This window comes from Fusarium oxysporum, chromosome 1, assembly GCF_000149955.1.
Source record: "Fusarium oxysporum f. sp. lycopersici 4287 chromosome 1, whole genome shotgun sequence".
Lineage (NCBI taxonomy): Eukaryota > Fungi > Ascomycota > Sordariomycetes > Hypocreales > Nectriaceae > Fusarium > Fusarium oxysporum.
Window position 1 is genome coordinate 2151069 of NC_030986.1, and position 20592 is coordinate 2171660.

Sequence of the window (20592 nt, forward strand, 5' to 3'; positions counted from 1 at the left end):
CTCCCAGACCTGCTGATAAATTCCTGTGGCTTAGGATCGGATCTGTTGTTCTGTTGCAGTAAATGGCCGGGCCAAGCAAGTATCACAGGGATGATCCGGACGTTGTTGGCCTTCTATCTTGCTTTTGCAAAGCCTGACTGGGCACAGCCAGTCCAGAATGGGTCGAAGAAATTGCTTTTGTCGGTCCTTGATCTTTTGGCAAGGAACTGGCATATACTTCATGTGATGACACTTGAAGCTGAAGATCTGCTGGCACATGTTAACAATGGTGTTTTTAAGTTAATGTAGGGAGCAGATGTTAAGTACTTCTTTTGTTGGTTATCTTGTGACGATGGAGGCATTGGCTTATATTATACTTGTCTCTAGTTTATCTTGTCGGCAGGTGTCAGATGAACATCTCCTTTGTTCGGGAGTAATTACAAAAGCTATAGAGTGAATCTGCGAGAGGCCTTGTCTGTGTGTATGTCCTTTTTTGTTTTCAGCTAATTTCTTTGTTAGGGTTATCACTGTGCATTTGAAAGGGTTCAGGCTTTTCAATGACATGACGGGCTGTTTTGGTAAAATCTCTCCTGTATTCTGTTGAGAATATGAGAAACTGAGCTAGGAAAGAAATCAACGCAAACAAGCTCCCATATCAATAAAATACGGGTATGTTCGCCGTGCTAACTCCCAACCCATAGTTAGTTGACTAGAACAACTAGAGTCCAGCAATTCATTCGTCCTTTTCGGGCTATGACGCATTGAACTTCATCTCACTCTCGTGCTTCAATATACTATGCACCTGCTGTAGTTTCGCGTCCATTTCCTTCTGAAGCTCATGTTGAAGAATGTCCACTTTCTGCTCCCTCTCTTGCTGGGCCTTCTCATGGCGATTGGTCTGTAGGCTTCGCATATTAGCATCGTATACGTATATAAATATGGTTGCTGTATAATTATATACATTCACTGACCTCGTTGGCAAGATGTTGGGGAGTTGCAACAGCATATTGCTTTCCCTCGCTGGAGTACAAGTATTTGAACTTTCCATCTTTGGAGGCCTTTGGTCTGTTGTGTTCTGGCCATAAATATGGCTTCTCCTCCTTCTCGTCGTCTCGCTTCTGAATCATTCTGAATACCTTCTTATCCTTCTTCTTTACATCTTCCTCGTCGTCGCTGTAGCTGTCATAGTCGCTGTCATCCTCCTTGTGTTCCTTGTCCTCGTCTTTATCTTCTTCCGTGTGTAGCTTGACGGAGTCACGCCACATGTATGGCACCATCCGGGGGTTTTCGATAATTTGAGTATGACCGGTGGGATTTTCTTTCTCAATTTCTTCCAGGGGCTCGTTGAGAATTTTAAGAAGCGCCTCGATCAAAGCCTTCTCATCCTCAGAATCTTCCATCTTGTCGAGCGAGACATCCATGTGGCCGTCAGGTTTTGGGGGCTTATAGTCATGTTCGGTCTTGTTGCCAGACTGGCGAATCTGGCTATACTTTGGCTCGTTCTCTTCGGTGTCCGGTCTCTTTCGTATGATGGGCCTAGCCACAAGGGAGCTGTTTCTGGTCAGTGGAGCTGCAAACAGACTAGGTTTAAGAGGAAACCTAGGATCGTCCCTATAACGATCAATAGGCTCAAGGCGAGAGAAGTCGGTGCCTTTGGGCTTTTCGCTCAGTCCCTCAGTTTTGTTACGTTTCACCAATGGTGAAGCGAAGACAGCTCCGACCAGGAACCAGGTCAGCACTCTAATGAGATTGATCGCCATTCTGGTCAGCGCGTGGGTGTTGTATGGGCTGGATATGGTTCATTCCTTGCAGCCAGAGAAGAAACAGACGGTTTGCTAAAGCAAAGCAGCAACATCTTACTTATATATGACTCTGAAACTTGGAATAAGTTTGACCTCGATCTTCCCATATCATCTCAACAAAGCTTGTGTGATTCCGAAGCATGGACACGGAAACCAAATTATAGAATCAAAAAGTTTGTCTGATCCATCTTGTCCACTCATTGGGCATACTGATCTTGGTTTCATGTTCTTGGTGTACGCCTAAGTTTGCCTATGTCTTCACTATTGGATGCATTAAAACTGTGTCGGCGTTACTCAGGAAACATTTGGAACACTCTTTGAAGTTGAGTTATGTCGAGATTGGTTGGTATTGGTAATAGCCAAGCAGACCCGTCATGTATTAGCTGTCCTTGATGCGCTTATTGTGGGGGCTTCCAGTACATATTTTCTCGCTCAGTAGATACTTATGCCACTCCCAGTTGTAAATGTCTAATTAGGCGGGTTTCCCTATTTGGTACGAGTGACAGATCATACAGGGAGGATTTCGATGCATCATAGCTCAGTATATCAACTGGGCCGTGTTGTCAGACGGAAGAAAATGCCAAAAGCCAAGTCGTGTCCCAAAGCAGAGAATTACACTTGTAGGAGATCTTCAGCTTAACGGAATAGCTAATGGGGTCATCATTTGCTCGTTTTTTTGTCATTTTGGTGATAATTTTGTACTCGATTAACTGAGTTCGCTACTTATAGATTTGCACGTTTGTGAGGAACACTATAGTTACTCTGTCACTACCAAGTAATATTAAGTTTATAGTTATGCAGTTCGAATAATCTTAGTTATTGTCTAGAAGATTCCATCGCCTTCCTGATTCTCAAATCTTCAATCATCTTCTGTTGTCAATGTTCACTCTTGTAGGTGCTGAGTCTTGTTGAGGTCAGTTTGTAGCATGTGTGAATAAGGAAGCGGTTACATTGGCCAATAGCATGTTAGCGAGCGATATAGGGTAAGTCCATGATAGTTCCATATGATAGAAACTAATGAGATGAGACATGTTTTGTCGTGTTGGGTCAAGCACGACGTTATCAGCGGCGGATTCGGGATTCCGGCATTTTTCTGCCAGTCTCGATACCTTTTTTGACGATCGGGTTGTTCAGTGTCTATCGGAGTATCGGGTTCTCAGCGGATCCTGTGGGCTCGGTGCATGTTCCCGCACCTAGCTCTTATGAAGCCTAAATGCACCTCTCTTATCCTCATGCTTAATATCAACACACAGTATGTACTAATCAGCAGCTTAATATAGCCAATATAGTATTATTGCCGTAGACTTGAGAATAAGAGGACCTACATTTGATAATTCACAACCTTACATCGGACTCACTACTCGGCAGTCAATGAAATTCGGAACCTCGCATGACTCAGAAAACTCCGCCAGCGGCCCTATCACCGCCAAAGCGCAGAGTAGCGGCGGCACAAGCGGTACATATCTCCGCTGATTCCGCCGAAGCCACCAAAGTGGACGGCGATGTCGGGGCATTCCATCATTAGCCTGGAAGAATACTACACCGCATTGGCTGTTTTACTTTTTTTCAATGGGTCAAAAAGAACTTGACACCTCTTCCAGACGTCTGTGAGCACCAGTAGAATTATTTTCCTTGCTGCTGACAACCGTTGCTCTGCTGTGTCCCTGTTTGTTTCTTGTTGGCCAGGGTTCAAGCTGTACTTGAAGGGTCGCCGTAACCGGACCCATAAGCTTAGCTTGGCTTGGTCCGGGGAGCTCAGCAAGGATGATAAGCTGTGAGGTGATGTTCGGTATCTGGCTGCAGGTACAGTCAATGTGGGATATACTCAACAAGATACACAAAAATTGATAAGAGGAGTGCTGATTGTCAAGGCCAAAACGGGAGAACAGAGTGCATCAAAGTTGGGTGTTACGGAACTCGTGCCTTGGATTCTCCACGAAAGACCCTTGAACAAGACACTAGTGAGGGACGATCTCTATCGAATCTTGGTAAATTTTCTCATTTACGGCCGAAATGTTGGGGCAGTCCATTTAGTCTGTAGATAGCAATCGGAGGTATCTATCCACTATGGAAGTGGTATGGAGCTACTTTCTTAGCTGTTCCTGGGCTGAGGTGCGTCACAGCCCAGTCCAGCACAACTTTTTGTAGAGTCACACACCAAAACCAGAGAATAATTTTCGGAGGTTCTTCTTATCTTATCAGCCGTGCCGCCATTTTTCTTCACGACGGACCGCCCTACTTATCCCCCTCGCCCCCTCCTCTAGAAACCATTTCCAACAGAGTCACAGTCTCTTTGTGTCCTTCACATACATCGACATCCTAGACGCTTGACTCGGGATACAGAAGGGCAACCTCGCCAGCGGGACGGTTCAACTTACGCATTGATACGTGCAAATTATCCGCTGCAATGCCTCTCAACTTCAACCTGGCAACCACTCTCGCTGGTCGAGCTCCGGCCCTGCTCCGTCATGGACGCAGGGTCCCGCGAGCTTTGCCCTCTCGCTCATTCTCCTCCGTGAGCCCTCTCTCAGCATCAGCATCATGCCGAGTCTCAATCGCCTCTGCCCGCCCCGCCAACTCGAAGCGCCTGGGCACCCTCAAGGTTATGCGTGCCTACAGCTCCGCCGCTGTTCAGGATGCACCCAACCCCAAGGCCTACCTCGACAGTGGAGTTATCAAGCCTCACCAGACTGTTGATGTCAAGAAGGTTCTTGTCATTGGAAGTGGTGGTCTTGCCATTGGACAGGCTGGAGAGTTCGACTACTCAGGTTAGCATACCCAATATGCAGTGACGCACACCTCACCGACAACTTGCGATTCACTACAAAAAACTCATTTTTGAACATTCAAAATTAACACAATCGAAATATAGGTGCTCAGGCCCTCAAGGCCCTCAAGGAAGCCGGCGTTGCTTCTGTCCTCATCAACCCCAATATCGCTACCATCCAGACCAACCACAGTCTGGCTGACGAGGTCTACTACCTCCCCGTTACCCCCGAGTATGTCTCCTATGTCATCGAGAAGGAGAAGCCCGATGGCATCTTCCTGTCCTTCGGTGGTCAGACTGCTCTCAACCTCGGTGTTGAGATGCAGCGACTCGGCCTCTTTGAAAAGTATGGCGTCAAGGTCCTCGGTACCAGTGTCCGAACTCTGGAACTGAGTGAGGATCGTGACCTCTTCGCCAGGGCTCTGGATGAGATTAACATCCCCATTGCCAAGTCGATTGCTGTCGGCACTGTCGAGGAGGCTCTCGAGGCCGCCGAGACCGTCGGATACCCCATCATTGTCCGTGCCGCCTATGCTCTAGGTGGTCTGGGTTCCGGTTTCGCCAACAACGAGGAGGAGCTCCGCAACATGGCCGCTCGATCTCTTACCCTCTCTCCTCAGATCCTCGTCGAGAAGTCGCTCAAGGGCTGGAAGGAAGTAGAATACGAGGTCGTTCGTGACGCCAACAACAACTGTATCACTGTGTGCAACATGGAGAACTTCGATCCTCTTGGCATCCACACTGGTGACTCCATTGTAGTTGCGCCTAGTCAAACCCTGAGCGACGAGGAGTATCACATGCTTCGAAGCGCTGCCATCAAGATTGTCCGACATCTTGGTGTTGTTGGCGAGTGCAACGTCCAGTACGCTCTCCAGCCTGATGGTCTCGACTACCGTGTCATTGAGGTCAACGCCCGTCTTTCCCGATCCTCTGCCCTGGCCTCCAAGGCTACCGGATATCCTCTTGCGTACACTGCTGCAAAGATCGGTCTTGGACACACCCTTCCCGAGCTCCCTAACGCTGTCACCAAGACCACCACTGCCAACTTCGAGCCTTCCCTCGACTACATCGTCACCAAGATTCCCCGATGGGATCTCTCCAAATTCCAGCACGTCAAGCGCGACATTGGCAGTGCTATGAAGTCTGTTGGTGAGGTCATGGCTATCGGCCGAACCTTTGAGGAGTCTTTCCAGAAGGCCATTCGTCAGGTTGACCCCCGATTTGTTGGTTTCCAGGGTGATAAGTTCGAGGACCTCGACTTTGAGCTCCAGAACCCTACCGACCGCCGATGGCTCGCTGTTGGTCAGGCCATGCTTCACGAGAATTACTCTGTTGACAAGGTCCACGAGCTGACCAAGATTGACAAGTGGTTCCTCCATAAGCTGCAGAACATCGTCGACTGTACCCGTGAGCTTGAGCAGGCTGGTGGTCTTCAGAGCCTGAAGAAAGATCAGGTCCTCAAGGCCAAGAAGATGGGTTTCTCTGACCGACAGATCGCCATGGCCGTCAAGAGCACCGAGGACGAGGTCCGAGCCTACCGTCTCAGCTTCGGCATCCGACCCTGGGTCAAGAAGATCGACACCCTGGCCGCCGAGTTCCCCGCCAACACCAACTACCTCTACACCACCTACAACGGCTCTACTCACGATGTCACTTTCGAGGACAACGGTACTATTGTCCTTGGTAGCGGTGTTTACCGAATTGGTAGCTCCGTCGAGTTCGATTGGTGTGCTGTCAGCGCCACTCAGGCTCTCCAGCAGATGGGTGAGAAGACCATCATGATCAACGTAAGTTTATATTCTCCCTTCAGTCCCAATCGGGCGTTCCTTCCTTATGCGGTGTCGCCGTGATCTCGGCCCCACATCGCCGAAAACGGCCCCACTTTGAACCGGACCTTTTCAAACCTCATCCCAATATCGTCACAACTTCTATAATCATTTTAAAGGGCTTAGACTAATATTTGGCGTTAGTATAACCCGGAGACGATGAGCACAGACTTCGATTCGGCTGATAAGCTGTATTTCGAAGAGTTGAGCTACGAGCGTGTTATGGATATCTACGAGCTTGAGAATTCCAAGGGTGTCGTTGTGTCTGTCGGTGGCCAGCTTCCCCAGAACATTGCCCTCAAGCTCCAGGAGACTGGTGGGGCCAATGTCCTTGGAACCGACCCCAAGGATATTGACAAGGCCGAGGATCGTCAGAAGTTCTCTGAGATCCTTGACAGTATTGGTGTCGACCAGCCTGCCTGGAAGGAGCTTACTTCGGTCAAGGCTGCTGAGGAGTTCGCTGAGGAGGTTGGCTATCCCGTTCTCGTCCGCCCTAGTTACGTCCTGTCCGGCGCTGCCATGACTGTGATCTCAAGCCAGGAAGATCTCAAGGATAAGCTCGAGGCTGCCAGCAATGTCTCTCCCGACCACCCCGTTGTCATCACCAAGTTCATTGAGGGTGCCCAAGAGATCGATGTTGATGGTGTCTCTGCCAACGGCGAGCTCATCATTCATGCTGTTTCCGAGCACGTTGAGCAGGCCGGTGTTCACTCCGGTGACGCCACTCTTGTTCTCCCCCCTGCCAATCTCGATAGCAACACCATGGAGCGTGTCAAGGAGATTGCTGTCAAGGTCGCCGCAGCCTGGAAGATCAGCGGCCCCTTCAACATGCAAATCATCAAGGCCGAGAACCCTGAGGGTGGCGAGCCCCTTCTCAAGGTCATTGAGTGCAACCTTCGTGCCTCTCGATCTTTCCCCTTTGTCAGCAAGGTCCTCGGAACCAACTTCATCGATATTGCTACCAAGGCCCTCGTCGGCAAGCAGGTTCCTGCCAAGTCTGACCCTATGGCTGAGAAGCGCGACTATGTTGCTACCAAGGTTCCTCAGTTCTCCTGGACCCGTCTCGCTGGTGCCGATCCTTTCCTCGGTGTTGAGATGGCTTCCACCGGTGAGATTGCTTGCTTCGGTAAGGATCTCGTTGAGGCCTACTGGACTTCTCTCCAGTCCACCATGAACTTCCGCATGCCCGAGCCTGGTGAGGGTCTCCTCTTCGGCGGAAACGTCTCCAAGCCATGGCTCACCCAGGTTGTCGACTACGTTGCCCCTCTTGGCTACAAGCTGTACGCCGCTAGCCCCGAGGTCAAGGAGTTCATCGAGAACAAGTCCAAGACCAAGGTCGAGGTCGAGGTTATTGAATTCCCCAAGGAGGACAAGCGTGCCCTCCGTGAGGTTTTCAAGAAGTACGACATCCGCGGATGCTTCAACCTGGCCCAGGCCCGAGGCAAGACCACGCTGGACGTCGACTATGTTATGCGCCGAAATGCCGTCGATTTCGGCGTCCCCCTGTTCATGGAACCTCAAACCGCTATCCTCTTTGCTCAGTGCATGAGCGAGAAGCTGCCCCGCCCCGAAGGCATCCCCGCTGAAGTCCGCCGATGGTCCGACTTCATCGGTGGAAAGCCCCTGTAAATTATAACTGGCGTTTTTGTGATTGGAAAAGGGGTGGATTTGGGAGTTATTCGAATGTGTGTGATAAACCTTTATGATAATATTAGTAGTCAATTCTACAAATATGACAAGTTTATGATATCCTTTACTTAAGTTGTGATGATATAGATGAAGTCATCATAAATTATACATGTCTCTCTTCTGACTTCGTGGTATTTGTGAAATGGGGCCGTAGAAAATAATCATAAGTTTACATAAAGTCGTACAAGAATAATAAATCCAATGTCAATAAAGAAAAAATTCAAAGATTATGTTATGTTGAGTACCTACTGACATTGAATCAGACAGAAATCATCTATATCTCGATCATAGCTGATATGAAATGATGCTGAGGGAACAAAACTGAAGCGAAGTTAGTAGATACAACAGTACAATCATCATAGCTTAAACAAGTCTTAGCCAAGATAATCAATCACCTTAGCTGAAATCAATTTAACAACATGATCATTATGATTTGAATAAACCGTGTTTGATATGATGATTGGGAGCGATCTATCCAAGATAGCTCGCCTGAAAACGGGATCTAAGCCTGACTGTGATCAAAACCTCGCTCGATGTACTCTTGAAGCGCCAACATAATGGACATCACTCAATTATATCACGTTAAGCACATATAAACATGTACAATTCTTTTGATTCAAGCTGAGGAAGCCGCCCAATGAAAGTATTGCCTATATGCTCCGATACCTGTTCTTAACGCCGCCTCAGCTATACATGCAATATCATCTTCCACGTGAAGGAAGTTAAGAAAATATCTAACAAGAAAACCGAATCCAGCCTCACCACTTTTTGGGTTCCACGTCTCATCTAAACCTCTATCTGACCCCTACTGTCTTCCCTTCTACCCAATACCTCTTTATTGACTAGGGTGGCGGTGGATTGGCGGACTTGGTCCAGCGCTCGTTTAGCCTGAAGGCAGCAAATCGCTTAGCAAGGGGTTCTCCCGAGTCGCGAATGGAATTTTGAAAAGAAGAGGATGAGGAGGAAGAGGGCGAGGGAGCACCGTCCTCCTCCCGCTGACGCTTGGGGATTCTCTCACCAGTCGATTGAAGGATGGCCTGGAGGGTCTGCCAACCCTCGGTAGAACGGAGCTGGAATGTATCGGCAAGATCGTGTTGGCTCGCTACACGGCAGAGTAGAGCTTCTTCGTCCTATGAAGGCTGTCAGTAGCTTTCTTATACATGTCAAAAACAAGCGCACCTTGGAGAGGACGCCCATCTGCTGAATGAAGCAGAGAAGGTGAAAGTTGGAGACCTCCTGGCCCGTGGGCTTCTGACCAGGTGATAGCTTGAGAAACTTGGACAGAGCGGAATGCTCTTGACTCTCGCCGACGTATTCTCTGTTCTCGATAGGGAAACCTTGCTGAGTGAACATAGGCTTAGGGTCCGCGGGGAAACCGTGGGTCAGTGTGACAAACAGATACTCGACGGGGAACGATGGTTTGGCGTTCTCCTGGACGTTGGCGCCGTATTCGTTGACCCTGCGGTAGAAAACTTCGGGGATATATCTTGTACGGCTGACAGAGCCGTCGTCTTCCTCCTCATCGCGTACAAGCATGACATTAGGGTCAGCTGACGGCTCAACAATGTCAGCACGAACCATTTCCACAGATTCGTTGGACATCTGGTAGGAGGAGATCGAAATCTCGCCCTGCTCATTACCGGTGATGATACATGTGACAAAATTTGAACCAAAGCTGCCCGTGTCACTCCACTTGGAAGGTTTAGGGTACTGAGCTTGCAACCTCGAAGAGAAACAAATCTCCAGGGAGGACAAGAAGTAGGAGTCGGCATGACGTTTGCAAACCACTGTGCCATCGCCGTTGCCAGCATCCAGCAGGTCAGTCCAGATTACTCCCACGGGCTCTAGGCCGCACTGCTTGGCGACCCTGTCGACCTCCTTTTGCGACTCCCAGGCGTTCATTGTGATACCATCAAGCTCATCAACCTGAGGAGGTTCATATATGGCTTCCACGACAGCTTTAACACCAAGGGGGACTTCAGTGTACTCAGTATATTTTCCGTAAAGGTAACCTAGGCGTTGCGATCCGGTCTTTCGCCAGGTGTCAATAAAGGTGTCGATAATAGCAGGCGAAGAGAACTCGACATGATCGACCATTCGGAATTGTTGAGGCTGGAGAGTAATGGCGCTGGGCTGGCACTTGGTGCAGATACCCTCAGGCCAAGGGGGATGACCAGAAGGGCACTCATGCCTGACTCGATAGTAGGGCTCAACCAGGGGAGGAATGTATGAAGCGCCTAGCTCGGGCTTGTTGGTCGCAGCATTGATCTTTCGTAGGTATGAGTGGAAGGATAGGTATTTGATCTTCTTCTCCGCGAGATATCCGGGGTTGAAAGGATCGAGTGGTTGGCAGTAGTCACACATGCCCTTGGGACCATGGCGACACATGCGATCGATGCCTCGGGGGATCTTGCCATCCTGTCGGTCTAATCGGTCGTCCAAGGCGGATTGGCGAATTACTTCCCAAGGCCTGGCGATCCTTTCGGGTTTGGGGTTGATGGGAAGGTCTTCGGTCGGTAGTACAGGTTTTCCGTTAAGCCTGGCAGATGTGTTAGAGGTTTCGGGTGCGTTGGCAGCGTCGGCATGTTGGTAGGTGAGAAAGATGAGATCGCCGTGCCTAGGAGGTTAGTTTGGTTGATATGTGAGAGGTCATGAGCGCGACTAACTTGAGGCCAATCTGACCAACTTTGAAGTTGACGATGTCCCCTAGGCGCTTTGAGTCTCCTCCGTTCGGTGCGTTCGATAGAGCTAGAGTTTTGGGATCAACGGTCTTGGGTAGTTGATCGAGCAGCTAGAAGGCCAGAGTCAGCACAGACAGCTCGGTACGGGCTCCGAGACAACAGACCAGCTTTCCCAGATCTCCAAAGGTAGTTGTGGGCTCGACATTCAGACGGGCCATGCCATCGGGGCCGCGGAGTCGCAGCAACATGGTGAAAGATATCTAAAGAGCTGTCGCTATGATGTTCTTTGGTGGGGTCTTTCGTGCTCTCTTTGCTGCCTTTGGATGTTGAGTATTCTCGGTTTGTAGAGAAAGAAAGGGTCTATAAAAAGAGGATAGCTGGGAGATAAGTGGGAACGAAAAAGAAGAGCCTAGAAGTTGGAGTTGAAACGCAATGAATCAACAGCATGAAGAGAGTGAAGTTGAGCGGTGGTAGGTAAGGTAGCTCTAGACTCGGTACGTATCTTACCTAAGGTGGCTCACACGAAACCATGTACCTCCGCTAACTCGAGCACAGCGTCATCTAGCGGTGCCTGCGATTGCTTATCTAATGCTCGAGTGACGTCGCACGGCAGTCAAATCCAGGGCCCATCCGCCTGGCAGCATACACACCAGCCACAATTCCAGGAGCCACTTGGTAAAGCTGAAGCGTAATCTGGCCTAAAGTTGGATCTGCGCCACACCACCACTAATTGACAGTTCCTTATTGCATTCGTGTCTGTCTGTACATTGGACTCGACTCATACAAACCAAAACCCAAGTCACGGCCGGCTCGACTTCTTTCTTTACACTCGTTTTCTTTTTAATTACAGTACGGACGATCTCGTATTTTACTTTTGCAACTTTCATCATTCATCATGCTCAACATCGATTGGAAGGGCCTTGCCCTCCCCTTTGCCTATGTTCTCGTCCTCGGCAGCGCACTCATGACATTCTCGACAATCTACCGAAAAAGAAAAGCTGGTATGCCACAGAACCAGATCGCCAAACTGAGGAATATGCTAACATACCAAAGCTGAGAGCGCCAACTTGGCTCCGTGGTTCGGCCCTCACCTCCAGCGCAATGTCTACCTGTCCCTGCTACACCTCGAGGACGGCTCCGAAAAGGGACCCAAGATTCCCGAAAGCGTTCTACGAGCTGCCCTTTTGCGTCGCGCCGTCGAAGATATCCGTCGTCTGATCCAGATCAAGTCTGCGAAGCAAGCATGTGGTTCTCTGCTGCAACGAGGCAGTGTGGGTGATGATCTGTGGCAGCGATTCCAGCGCGCCGAGAAGGAGATGGAGGAGGAGCTCAGAGATGTCGTCACAGAGGTATGATAGCCGGCGTAGTCCGACTGCAAGAGATGAACACATCATTGACAACTATAGGCCAACGCTCTCGCACCAAACTGGGGCCAGTCCATCTTCCAATCCGCCCACGAAATGACCGCCAATGCTACCATGCGCAGCTCAATCGAAGAGATCCTCGCCCAAGCCGAGTCAGAGAAGCAGTGGTGGGAGAAGCGCCGAGGACAGATCCAGTCAGAGTTCATGAAGGAGCTCGACGGCTCTGAGCAGAGCTCTTCTGCCAAGACTGCCAGCGAGGAGGATGCCGTCATGGTCGACACGCCTTCAAAGAAGAAGGGCAAGAAGTAAACAGTTGGAGATGTCTTGTGTGGGTTGCAAGAATATGGAATTGGGGTGTCTTTATAGGTATATACATGGTTCCGGACCTACCTCTTCAAATTTTGGTTGTAGTATACCACATGTCACTTTGTTGCAAGGCGCACACTCTTGGTGTGTATGGGAAGAAGGGAGGGAAATCCACACCAGCGGCGTTGAGGTTGACTTTTGAAAATAGTAGCATGGGCTTCTTCTCTATTGATATATATGTATAGGCTCTTTCACCTCGCCTTACTCCCTTGAAAATGCAGTGATGCACGCTGGCTAGTGGCCATGTCTAGCAATGCGACCGACCCAAGATGCAGTAACAAGAATGCAAAGAACACGCAGAAAGGACATGTAAAACTCCTCTAAATCCAATACCCCCAAAGATTGAAAGCAGACTGTCCTCCGTTATTAACCACAGTAACACCGTATGCCTCGGATTGCTTGATGCATTAGGAAAAGTGTTTTCGCCTCCAAAGATCCTCTTCGGCTGCGAGTCTCGCCTTTCGTGCCTCTGCTAGGATCTCCTCCTCCGTCTTAAGAAGGATGGGGGATTCACAGCCCCGAAGACCGATAAACTTGCCCATCTTGCGTCGCTTCTCCTCAAGAGGCAGATCAGATCTCCAGGTGACTGGGCAGGGGTACTGATTTGTCCAAGGCGATGGCGTCCTCTGGTGGTAGAAATGTGCAAGAGACTCTAGCTGCTCATCGGTGAGAAGCCAAAAGTTGAGGACCGTGGTGGGAAAAGAAGGATGAACAGCGCCTGTGGTGAGCTGGACAAGAGGTGCAAGTGGAAGAGCCATCTGTTCCAGCTTTCGTTGAAGATTTGGGTTCTTTGCGAGTCTTCGCTGACCAAAGGCCCTGTGATGCCGTGAAGGAATCTCTCCTCGCATCATTCTGGCGGTTGTTGTAAGTGGTGACGATGGTGAGCGGTTGGCTTGTAAGAAGAAGAGAATAAGAGGAGAGATTGAGTGTCTGGGGCAATGATGTATCAAGTATTTGTAGTAGTCAAGAGGTCAAAACAGCCCAATCTCTTATTCTCTGCAAGATTCACTTCTGAGTAAGAATATTTCTTGGTCTATGATCAACGATCACAAGATCATACGTGATGTGATGGTGGATTGGATTGGCTTTGGCGGGGTGGCTATCGACAAGCGAAGCGAACAAGCGGTCTTCTCCGTAGAGTCCGGTGAGTGAGTGAGTAAGTAAGTAAGCAAATGAATGAATGAATGAATGAATGACAACACAGGCTCTTGTTTGAGTTTCGTAGTAAATTCCTTGATCTGCGGGAGGTCCAACTTTGGTTAATCAGAAGAACAGAGACGGACAGAAAAGCAGAGGGTGGGAGGGATATATAATAGACAAGAGGCTATGCTATGGACTTCTTTAGTTGAAACAAGATCATGACCTCTCTTTCTTTCTTAATACCAAAGCAAGATCTCTCCCCGCCCTTTGGGTCTTTGGGTCTGGGAACTAAAGCAAGACTAAGATCGCGAACAGCCAGTTGAAGGGTCTTTGTGACCGAAGCCGTTCGATTGGCCTTGTTTCTTTTGGAACAGGGCCTCACCTCCTGGGCACCTTACGCAGTGAACAGCTCAGCTCGACTTAGCAGCTAACGTTAACTAACCCACACACCCCCGAGGCGAGGAGAGGACCCAGACGAGATGCTGTTCTGGGTAAAGTCTTCTTTGACTGCCTGAAATCGACAAGCTTAGGCCTTGAACCGCTTTGAGCTCCAGGGTTTAACTCTGGGTTTGGCGTGGCCTGTGAGACATGGAAGGAAAAAAAGGTCTCCAACAAACAATAAGTCGACTACGTTAGACGCAATTGGGTTGGTCGGAGGTGCTATGTCTATAGGAACAAGAGGCACCAACAGCGGATGGAGTGGAATGTGACTTGGAGCCATTAGTTGGTCATGACTCAAAAGCAAGACAATGAGATGGGGGAATAAACAGTATCTTTACCGCTACTCTTTTTTTTTTCTCTCTCTCTCTTTCTTTCTCTCTATTTTGGTTCATTGTTTCATTGATTGATTGATTGATCATAAGGGCAATCAATCCCTTGAGTGTTAACCTGGGTACGTAGATAAGGTAAGGTAGCTTGGCCAACTGAGACCTCAATATAGTAGCTATAGCCGTTCACCGTTATCGTTCATTCACATGATGCTTTGTTCTATGCAGTTCCCTCCGCTCCCGGCGTCTAATCATGCCTGTCTCTACCTGCATGTCTTGGATTTTGCTGCGTTGGCTGTAACCGTGACTTGACTTTCACCCTCCACTTTCACTCCCACACTCTCTCACTCTCATACTCACTCTCACTCACAGTCTCACTCGCTCTTGGTTCCCAGCCACCTCGTGTCTTAGTTCTTCAATGTCTTAGACTGACGACACCTTTTCTCCCCTCGTCTTTTTGCGGCCTATCACTAGGTCCCTCAGTGGCCATTGGGCTCGACCTCGGTTTCGATCTCAAACCCCCCCCCCCCCCAAAAAAAAACCTGTTTCCAGACATGGTTAATCCCGTCTCATCCCCTCAAATACAAAGGACCATCCCCATTTGGCGGTTGCAGTCTTCAATCTTCTCGCCTTGTCTCTCGTTCTCAAACTTTGTCGACCAATGCAATCGCAATCCCCATACTCAGAGCCACTTCAGCTTGGCAATGTGGTCCGCTTTCTTCTTGCTTGCTTTGACGAAGCCCAAAGCCCTCAGCTCAGCCAGCGCACGGTAAAACATTACCAGCGACTTGCGTTCGTCTGTCTCCTCCTCGCTTACAAGTGCTGAGAATGCAGCCCAGAGATCTGCCACGTTGATGAGGCTCCCAGTCTCTGTGTATAGGCGGTATAAGAGCGCCGTGGCCGGCAGAGTTGCCGGTGTTTCTCCATCGCCTGGCTTGCAGCATGAACACGACAAATAGTCGTGCGGCCTGGTGAGGCCGCGTTCTAGAACGGCCCGTGGTCGAGGCACGAATACATCTCGCGACGGAGCTCGAGAATCGTATAACCAGCTCTCCGACAACAAAAGAGACCTGGGTCTGACAAACTGAACATGCGTGACTAATAGCCCGGTGAGGTCGTCGATGGCCTGAGTGAGTTGCTTGTCTTCATCTGTAAGTGCAGCAGAGTCTTGACTTAATTGAACTCTTTGTGCAATCACAGTTGTGCGCATCACTTTACTCTGCCCGCTGTACTTGCTCCGTAGTGTAATCCCCTGCTCTTCTGCCTTTGATTGTAGCTCTTCCAGATTGACAAGTTGTCTTGTCAGTGCATCTCGAAATTCAAGGTCCGTTTGCTTCGTTGCTGGACCGAGAAGTAAGCCACAATCTCCTTTCTGCAAGATTGATACAACCTTGCGAAGCATGACCAGCAGCTCGCCGACGTCCATACGTCGTACCGACTCAATAGCTCTCGAGTTCTCAGTGATTGAAACGCCCTCGTCCAAAGCTTCCGCATATGCTCTTGAGAACTCAATGTCTTGCGATTCTGTTTCTCCAAGAATAAGAAGTGACCGCAAAAAATCCTCAACAGATTCTTGACGACGGGCTAGACTATCTTGAACTCGCATAACGAGAAACTCGTCGTTCTCAAGCAAACCTTTGGCGTATTGCACATTATCCAAGATGCCAGATTCTACTGCCTGCTCAACATTTTCCCTGAAAGAATCAGTATGCCGAATGGCCTCGATATGCTCGGCTTGCAACGATGCGGTATGCTCGAGAACGCTGAGTGGATTCGCATAGAAATGACACATATAAGCGTACTATTATTTGTTAGCTACCATCAAACTCATTTATATTATCTGTTCGAAGCTGACCTTCAATGACATAGTGAATGTTTGAATGCCTGAAACCTGGTCATGCTGACGATCAAGCAGGCTGCGGATGAGCGATGCTCCCAGTACTACAGGAGCATCAGATGTTGCTACCGCTGTTTTGAAGACTGTCTCGAGAATGGTCGAGGTCTGAATCACATCAAACTGCGCTCCATAAATTTGCTGACAAGAAGCCTTGAGTAGTCTGGCTTGGAGAAGCTCGACTGATGTGGCGACACCAAAGAGGAGAGTAAATGGTATACGAGGGCGCCAAGAGCTTGATTACGTGTTAGCAGCAGTGAATGAAGTGTCGGAGGCAGGGACGTACTTGAAGAGAATGATCAAATCCGATAATAAACTGCTGTCGAAACCTTCACTGTCTTGAAAGGCGACAAACACATGCTCTACATTTTGGGGTTTGATAAATGCATACAGCGCTTCAAGATCATAGTCGAGATACCTTCGTCCCTGTAGAGAATGAGTGTTGTTCTGTGAAAATGCAGATGACTCACCTCTCGACCGTCACTGACTTCAAGATCATCATCCTCATCAGTGGAGGCTTTGGCTGTGACATCTCGAATAATCTTCTTCAACGTGGCTTTCAGCGTCGATGCCTCTGATGACCGCAAGCCAACAAACTTGCTTGATGTTGTTTGCTGAAGTGTCTCCGATAATTGTTGAAAGAGCAGATCTTGTGATGCGATGTTAGGTCCTGTGATGATGAATGCTGAAGGGATTCTATCCCCACTATCCAAATATTAGAGGTTGCAGGTATATCAGGAGTACGACTCTTACGACTCTGTCACTGCGTCTTTGGCAAACTCGCTGACTTCATTGAGAGTCTCGATATTTGAAGTTTTGAGTATTCTCTAATTCATATGAGTGATACATCAGGTGAATAAGCTTCGTTCACTCACCTCGATCCGTTCATCAATCTTAGCCCAGCTTTCTTGGAACAATCTCTCCCTTAATTTGACGAACTCGGGTTTCTCAGCACCATTGAGAAGAGGCACAAAAGCTGATGAATCTTTCACTATTTCTGCAGAATCCTGGCCCTGCTTAGATCTTCTTCTCCGCTTGGCTGGCTTTTGGCGTGTCCCATCGTCTTCAGGGTCGAAGACATATGCGACCTGATGACCGAGTTAGTGAAAGCATTGCACAAGTTTCATGATTATAGTTTTAGTTACCTGATGATCCTCTTGGCTATACGTGTCCTGGTTGATGACTTCACGGGCCATGATCAACAGTTTTATGCTCCACAAGTTATTGAAGTCTTGAAGGATGAAGAAGCTCCTGAGCTTGGATCGAGGGTGAAGGTCAACGCGTTTTAGTCAGTAAATAAACATGCTCGCACTGTATTACGCACTGTACCCCAACAACCAGCAAGATCGTATCGTACATACAATCACTCAGATTTCACAAAGCAAGATGCCTAGACAATGACTGATATATACGATCTGTACGGGTTCCTATACTATTCATCGCAAACAAGGCACTTTATACAGAATGCTTCTAATTCTTTGTCCCATTCATCATCTGTATGCTATTGCTCGCCAAATCCTCATTCTCATATGCCTCCTCTCGAAGGTCATCATCTCATTCTTTGAGCTTGCTTCGCTTCGTTTGCCACCCATCCCATATGCCGTCTTGACATCCATACCATGCTCGCCTCCTGTCCAAACTGGTTTACAGAAACCCACGTAAAGCGAGCCTCCTGACCCAGTATTGTTGATTTTTCCCTTTGTACAGTCCCCCCAAAAAGATGTTTCTTGCCTCCGTCACTCCTGAGATCATTATGACTCCAGAGAGTCGTGGCGCACCCCTGCCGCCAGATTTGGCAGATATTCATACAGATACCGAAAAGACGCAACGCGACGAAGTCACTTTTACCATAGTTGTTAAGAAAAGCATAAGAAAAAAGTAGAAAATCGGGAAAAAGGCCAGTGTTTGTGGACCATAACCGTGACGCCATGAAACAAATTGCTCTAAACCACCGTGAGCTGACCCGTAACTTAGGCTGCAGCTTCAACAGGCTCGGGAGGAGCGACGGTCTTGTTTTTCGGTTAGTCAAACTCATAACAATAGGGCTTATTTTCTACTTACATCGTCCTTCTTCTCTTCAGGCGCTGATGCTTGTGGTGTTTCCGCAATCTTCTCCTCCTCGGTCTCCTCGGGTTTCTCAGTCTTGGTTTCTTCCGTCTTTGTGGCCTCAGGCTTTGGCTCTTCAGTAGTCTCCTTGCCGCTATCGTCCTTCTTGTCGTCTGGCTTGGCTTCCGACTTGCCATTGACGCCGTTGGTGGCATCAGGAGCAGGGGTGGCATTTTCAGTAGCCAGTAGCTGAGTCCACTGGTCCAGAAGAACCTTGGAACGGTCCTTGAAATGGAAGTCGTCCTCACGGGGGATCGATTCCAATTTGAGGATAGCTTTGAGAACCTTGTTGATCTTGGTCGCACGAATGATGGACACCTCAAGGTCCTTCAGATTCTCTAACATGGTGACGTATTCGGACATGTGTTCCATCTCTGATTCCTGGGGTTGCTGATCTCTGGTGAGGAGACCTCGTTGAAGCTTATGACGGAGATATAACACTTCCTTCTGTAAAGGTGTCAGTAAATTGATCGGTCAAAATACAGTTGTATTTATCTCACCTCCTTGTGGTGTCTTCGCTCCTCGGGTGTCATCTTGGCCTTCTTGGTGGTCTCAGCCTTCTTATCAGACGACTTCTTGACCTTGACTTTGGTTTTGGCAGCAGATTCCTCTTTGGCCTTAGGAGTGCCATTAGCGGCCTTAGGCGTTGATGTATTGAGCTTAATCTTAGGTTTCTTAACGGATTCAGGCCGTTGCGGTGTCTAGCAGTTTTATTAGCAAAATGAAATCAGCAACAGCGTGTTGGAAGAATTACACTGGCGTCATCCTCAGCCTTGCGCTTCTTGGACTTGGACTTCTCTGAAGCATCGTCGGCGTCTTCCATCTCGACGTCTTCGTCGGCAGCTTTGGCCTTGCCCTTCTTGCTCTTCTTGGGTGTCGCAGCAGCTTGCTGCTTGGCAAGTAGTTCATCTTGGAATTGCTTAAGCACGTCCTTGTAGTGTTCGATAGAGTTGTGTTCGGCAGCGAGCGAGAATGCCTCTTTCAAATCCTTGCGCATTTTCTCGGTGATGGTCTCTCTGGCCTTTTCAGGAGTAAGCTCTGTAAGTCCAGTATTGGGTACCCAACCACTGTAGTCAGGTTAGCGATGTTCGGAAACAGTGATGAGCGGTAACTCACAATTCATTCGTGTGGAGATACATGACTGGGAAGGTTCTGTCGTTGACACGTTTGCCACCATCAGCATATGCCTCGGTATAGGAGCCATCAGGTCGCGCAGCAGCTACAGGGCGGCTATCGACCAGAGCTTGAGGCAACATCGATTCATCGCAAATGATGGCAGGCCAAGCGGGAAATCCTTTGAGCTTGACCAAGAAGTGGTCTCCAGGCTTGGCGTCTAAATGTGTGAGACGCGCCTTGGAGGCTTTCTTGCTCAGGCTCTTGCGGCTGGCACCGCCAGTCGACTTTCGTCTATTGTTCTTCGCCTTTGCTAAGGCAGACTCGGTGGCGGCGTTTTCGGTTGCTGTCTCACCATCGGCAGATGGAGCGGAGTTCTCGGCCTTGGTCTCCCCGGCAGCCGGGGCCTCAGTCGCGTCCTTCATTTCGGTATCTGCACCCTCTTCAGTGGGCTTTGAGTCCTCCTTTGGTGCTTCGGCCGCGTCTTTATCTTCGGCGGGTTTCTCTGAGTTTCCAACTTCTTTGGTTTCTGTTGCGCGATGTGGTCAGCATGGATCTGACAAGGGGAAGGACGCGCCTGAGCGACGGAGCACACGAGAAATCAAAGCGCGATTTCTATGGCAATGCGATCGAGTGCGCAATGAATAGCAAACGCTTCGTAATCATAACTTACCCTCAGTGGTCTTTGTATCTCCCTTGTTTGCCTCGCCATCGGCCTTTGCGGCTTCGCTTCCGATCGATGATGGCTCAGTAGGCTTCTCCGCGACAGGAACTTCCTGCGCGCCGGGAGCAGTTGCCTCAACCTCAGGCTTCTCGTTAATCTGGTCGGCCATGGCAAGAGCGTAGATAATGTTTTCGCTTGTCACAAATCACAGGAGCCAGAAGTAGAACTCCAGCTCGCAAAAGATAGGCGAACGCGTAGCGGATGCTGTATTGCGCGTGTCAATGGAGCGCAAGGTTCGTAGAGCGATGGCAATGATATGTTGGCGATGATTTGCGCAATTGATGATGATGGGCGCCTCTTCGAGTTGTGCCGCGATGTTGGGGTTGACGAAGAAAAAACGCTGGTGTGAGTTGATGGGCTGGACTGGGCTTTGC

At 49.1% G+C, this 20592-nt stretch overlaps 9 protein-coding genes across 11 annotated transcripts; 3 read left to right on the plus strand and 6 right to left on the minus strand.

The window, feature by feature from the left end:
* Positions 1 to 431: 431 nt before the first annotated feature.
* FOXG_00171 (uncharacterized protein) lies at positions 432 to 1814 on the minus strand. Of its 2 annotated transcripts, none has more exons than XM_018376318.1 (2): positions 951 to 1814; positions 432 to 877 (listed from the first exon to the last, which is right to left on the minus strand). In XM_018376318.1, the coding sequence occupies exons 1-2, from the start codon at positions 1737 to 1739 to the stop codon at positions 731 to 733; spliced, it is 936 nt and encodes a 311-aa protein (XP_018231864.1). In that variant the 5' UTR covers positions 1740 to 1814; the 3' UTR covers positions 432 to 730. The 2 variants fall into 2 exon arrangements, with proteins under 2 accessions (XP_018231864.1, XP_018231865.1); XM_018376319.1 differs by having other exon boundaries at positions 552 to 884.
* A 1387-nt stretch (positions 1815 to 3201) lies between these two features.
* FOXG_17821 (uncharacterized protein) lies at positions 3202 to 3303 on the minus strand (the record flags this gene model as incomplete). The annotated part of the gene is made up of 1 exon (XM_018397808.1): positions 3202 to 3303. One exon carries the CDS (start codon positions 3301 to 3303, stop codon positions 3202 to 3204), a length of 102 nt encoding a protein of 33 aa, XP_018231866.1.
* A 301-nt stretch (positions 3304 to 3604) lies between these two features.
* FOXG_00172 (carbamoyl-phosphate synthase arginine-specific large chain) lies at positions 3605 to 8179 on the plus strand. Its single transcript, XM_018376320.1, has 3 exons — positions 3605 to 4549; positions 4654 to 6335; positions 6519 to 8179. The coding sequence occupies exons 1-3, from the start codon at positions 4189 to 4191 to the stop codon at positions 8001 to 8003; spliced, it is 3528 nt and encodes a 1175-aa protein (XP_018231867.1). The 5' UTR covers positions 3605 to 4188; the 3' UTR covers positions 8004 to 8179.
* A 446-nt stretch (positions 8180 to 8625) lies between these two features.
* On the minus strand, positions 8626 to 11300 carry FOXG_00173 (nuclear protein localization protein 4). Of its 2 annotated transcripts, XM_018376322.1 has the most exons (5): positions 10909 to 11300; positions 10730 to 10854; positions 9243 to 10680; positions 9082 to 9193; positions 8626 to 8951 (listed from the first exon to the last, which is right to left on the minus strand). In XM_018376322.1, exons 1-5 carry the CDS (start codon positions 10990 to 10992, stop codon positions 8947 to 8949), a joined length of 1764 nt encoding a protein of 587 aa, XP_018231869.1. In that variant the 5' UTR covers positions 10993 to 11300; the 3' UTR covers positions 8626 to 8946. The 2 variants fall into 2 exon arrangements, with proteins under 2 accessions (XP_018231869.1, XP_018231868.1); XM_018376321.1 differs by having other exon boundaries at positions 8626 to 9193.
* Positions 11301 to 11437: 137 nt separating this feature from the next.
* On the plus strand, positions 11438 to 12749 carry FOXG_00174 (uncharacterized protein). Its single transcript, XM_018376323.1, has 3 exons — positions 11438 to 11745; positions 11798 to 12093; positions 12151 to 12749. The coding sequence occupies exons 1-3, from the start codon at positions 11640 to 11642 to the stop codon at positions 12415 to 12417; spliced, it is 669 nt and encodes a 222-aa protein (XP_018231870.1). The 5' UTR covers positions 11438 to 11639; the 3' UTR covers positions 12418 to 12749.
* A 132-nt stretch (positions 12750 to 12881) lies between these two features.
* FOXG_00175 (uncharacterized protein) lies at positions 12882 to 13325 on the minus strand (the record flags this gene model as incomplete). Its single annotated transcript, XM_018376324.1, has 1 exon — positions 12882 to 13325. The coding sequence occupies one exon, from the start codon at positions 13323 to 13325 to the stop codon at positions 12882 to 12884; it is 444 nt and encodes a 147-aa protein (XP_018231871.1).
* Positions 13326 to 13509: 184 nt separating this feature from the next.
* On the plus strand, positions 13510 to 13626 carry FOXG_17822 (uncharacterized protein; the record flags this gene model as incomplete). The annotated part of the gene is made up of 1 exon (XM_018397809.1): positions 13510 to 13626. The coding sequence occupies one exon, from the start codon at positions 13510 to 13512 to the stop codon at positions 13624 to 13626; it is 117 nt and encodes a 38-aa protein (XP_018231872.1).
* Positions 13627 to 14490: 864 nt separating this feature from the next.
* FOXG_00176 (origin recognition complex subunit 3) lies at positions 14491 to 17513 on the minus strand. The gene is made up of 7 exons (XM_018376325.1): positions 17421 to 17513; positions 17151 to 17363; positions 17029 to 17102; positions 16746 to 16980; positions 16562 to 16701; positions 16237 to 16510; positions 14491 to 16182 (listed from the first exon to the last, which is right to left on the minus strand). The coding sequence occupies exons 1-7, from the start codon at positions 17469 to 17471 to the stop codon at positions 15064 to 15066; spliced, it is 2106 nt and encodes a 701-aa protein (XP_018231873.1). The 5' UTR covers positions 17472 to 17513; the 3' UTR covers positions 14491 to 15063.
* Positions 17514 to 18245: 732 nt separating this feature from the next.
* FOXG_00177 (uncharacterized protein) lies at positions 18246 to 20327 on the minus strand (the record flags this gene model as incomplete). The annotated part of the gene is made up of 6 exons (XM_018376326.1): positions 18246 to 18284; positions 18337 to 18828; positions 18882 to 19082; positions 19136 to 19448; positions 19498 to 20023; positions 20168 to 20327. 6 exons carry the CDS (start codon positions 20325 to 20327, stop codon positions 18246 to 18248), a joined length of 1731 nt encoding a protein of 576 aa, XP_018231874.1.
* Between the last annotated feature and the right edge of the window lie 265 nt (positions 20328 to 20592).

Excerpts from the sequence above, each read along its gene's own strand:
- FOXG_00171 (XM_018376318.1), bottom strand. The coding sequence starts at position 1,739 with ATGGCGATCAATCTCATTAGAGTGCTGACCTGGTTCCTGGTCGGAGCT. Across the intron at positions 878-950 it reads CCCAACATCTTGCCAACGAG|ACCAATCGCCATGAGAAGGC; the intron begins GTCAGTGAATGT and ends CGAAGCCTACAG.
- FOXG_00176 (XM_018376325.1), bottom strand. The coding sequence starts at position 17,471 with ATGGCCCGTGAAGTCATCAACCAGGACACGTATAGCCAAGAGGATCAT. Across the intron at positions 17,103-17,150 it reads AGATTGATGAACGGATCGAG|AGAATACTCAAAACTTCAAA; the intron begins GTGAGTGAACGA and ends CATATGAATTAG. Across the intron at positions 16,702-16,745 it reads AAGTCAGTGACGGTCGAGAG|GGACGAAGGTATCTCGACTA; the intron begins GTGAGTCATCTG and ends CATTCTCTACAG.
- FOXG_00174 (XM_018376323.1), top strand. The coding sequence starts at position 11,640 with ATGCTCAACATCGATTGGAAGGGCCTTGCCCTCCCCTTTGCCTATGTT. Across the intron at positions 11,746-11,797 it reads CTACCGAAAAAGAAAAGCTG|CTGAGAGCGCCAACTTGGCT; the intron begins GTATGCCACAGA and ends AACATACCAAAG. Across the intron at positions 12,094-12,150 it reads TCAGAGATGTCGTCACAGAG|GCCAACGCTCTCGCACCAAA; the intron begins GTATGATAGCCG and ends TGACAACTATAG.
- FOXG_00173 (XM_018376321.1), bottom strand. The coding sequence starts at position 10,992 with ATGTTGCTGCGACTCCGCGGCCCCGATGGCATGGCCCGTCTGAATGTC. Across the intron at positions 10,681-10,729 it reads GTTGGTCAGATTGGCCTCAA|GCACGGCGATCTCATCTTTC; the intron begins GTTAGTCGCGCT and ends CTAACCTCCTAG. Across the intron at positions 9,194-9,242 it reads AGATGGGCGTCCTCTCCAAG|GACGAAGAAGCTCTACTCTG; the intron begins GTGCGCTTGTTT and ends CAGCCTTCATAG.
- FOXG_00172 (XM_018376320.1), top strand. The coding sequence starts at position 4,189 with ATGCCTCTCAACTTCAACCTGGCAACCACTCTCGCTGGTCGAGCTCCG. Across the intron at positions 4,550-4,653 it reads TGGAGAGTTCGACTACTCAG|GTGCTCAGGCCCTCAAGGCC; the intron begins GTTAGCATACCC and ends ATCGAAATATAG. Across the intron at positions 6,336-6,518 it reads AGAAGACCATCATGATCAAC|TATAACCCGGAGACGATGAG; the intron begins GTAAGTTTATAT and ends ATTTGGCGTTAG.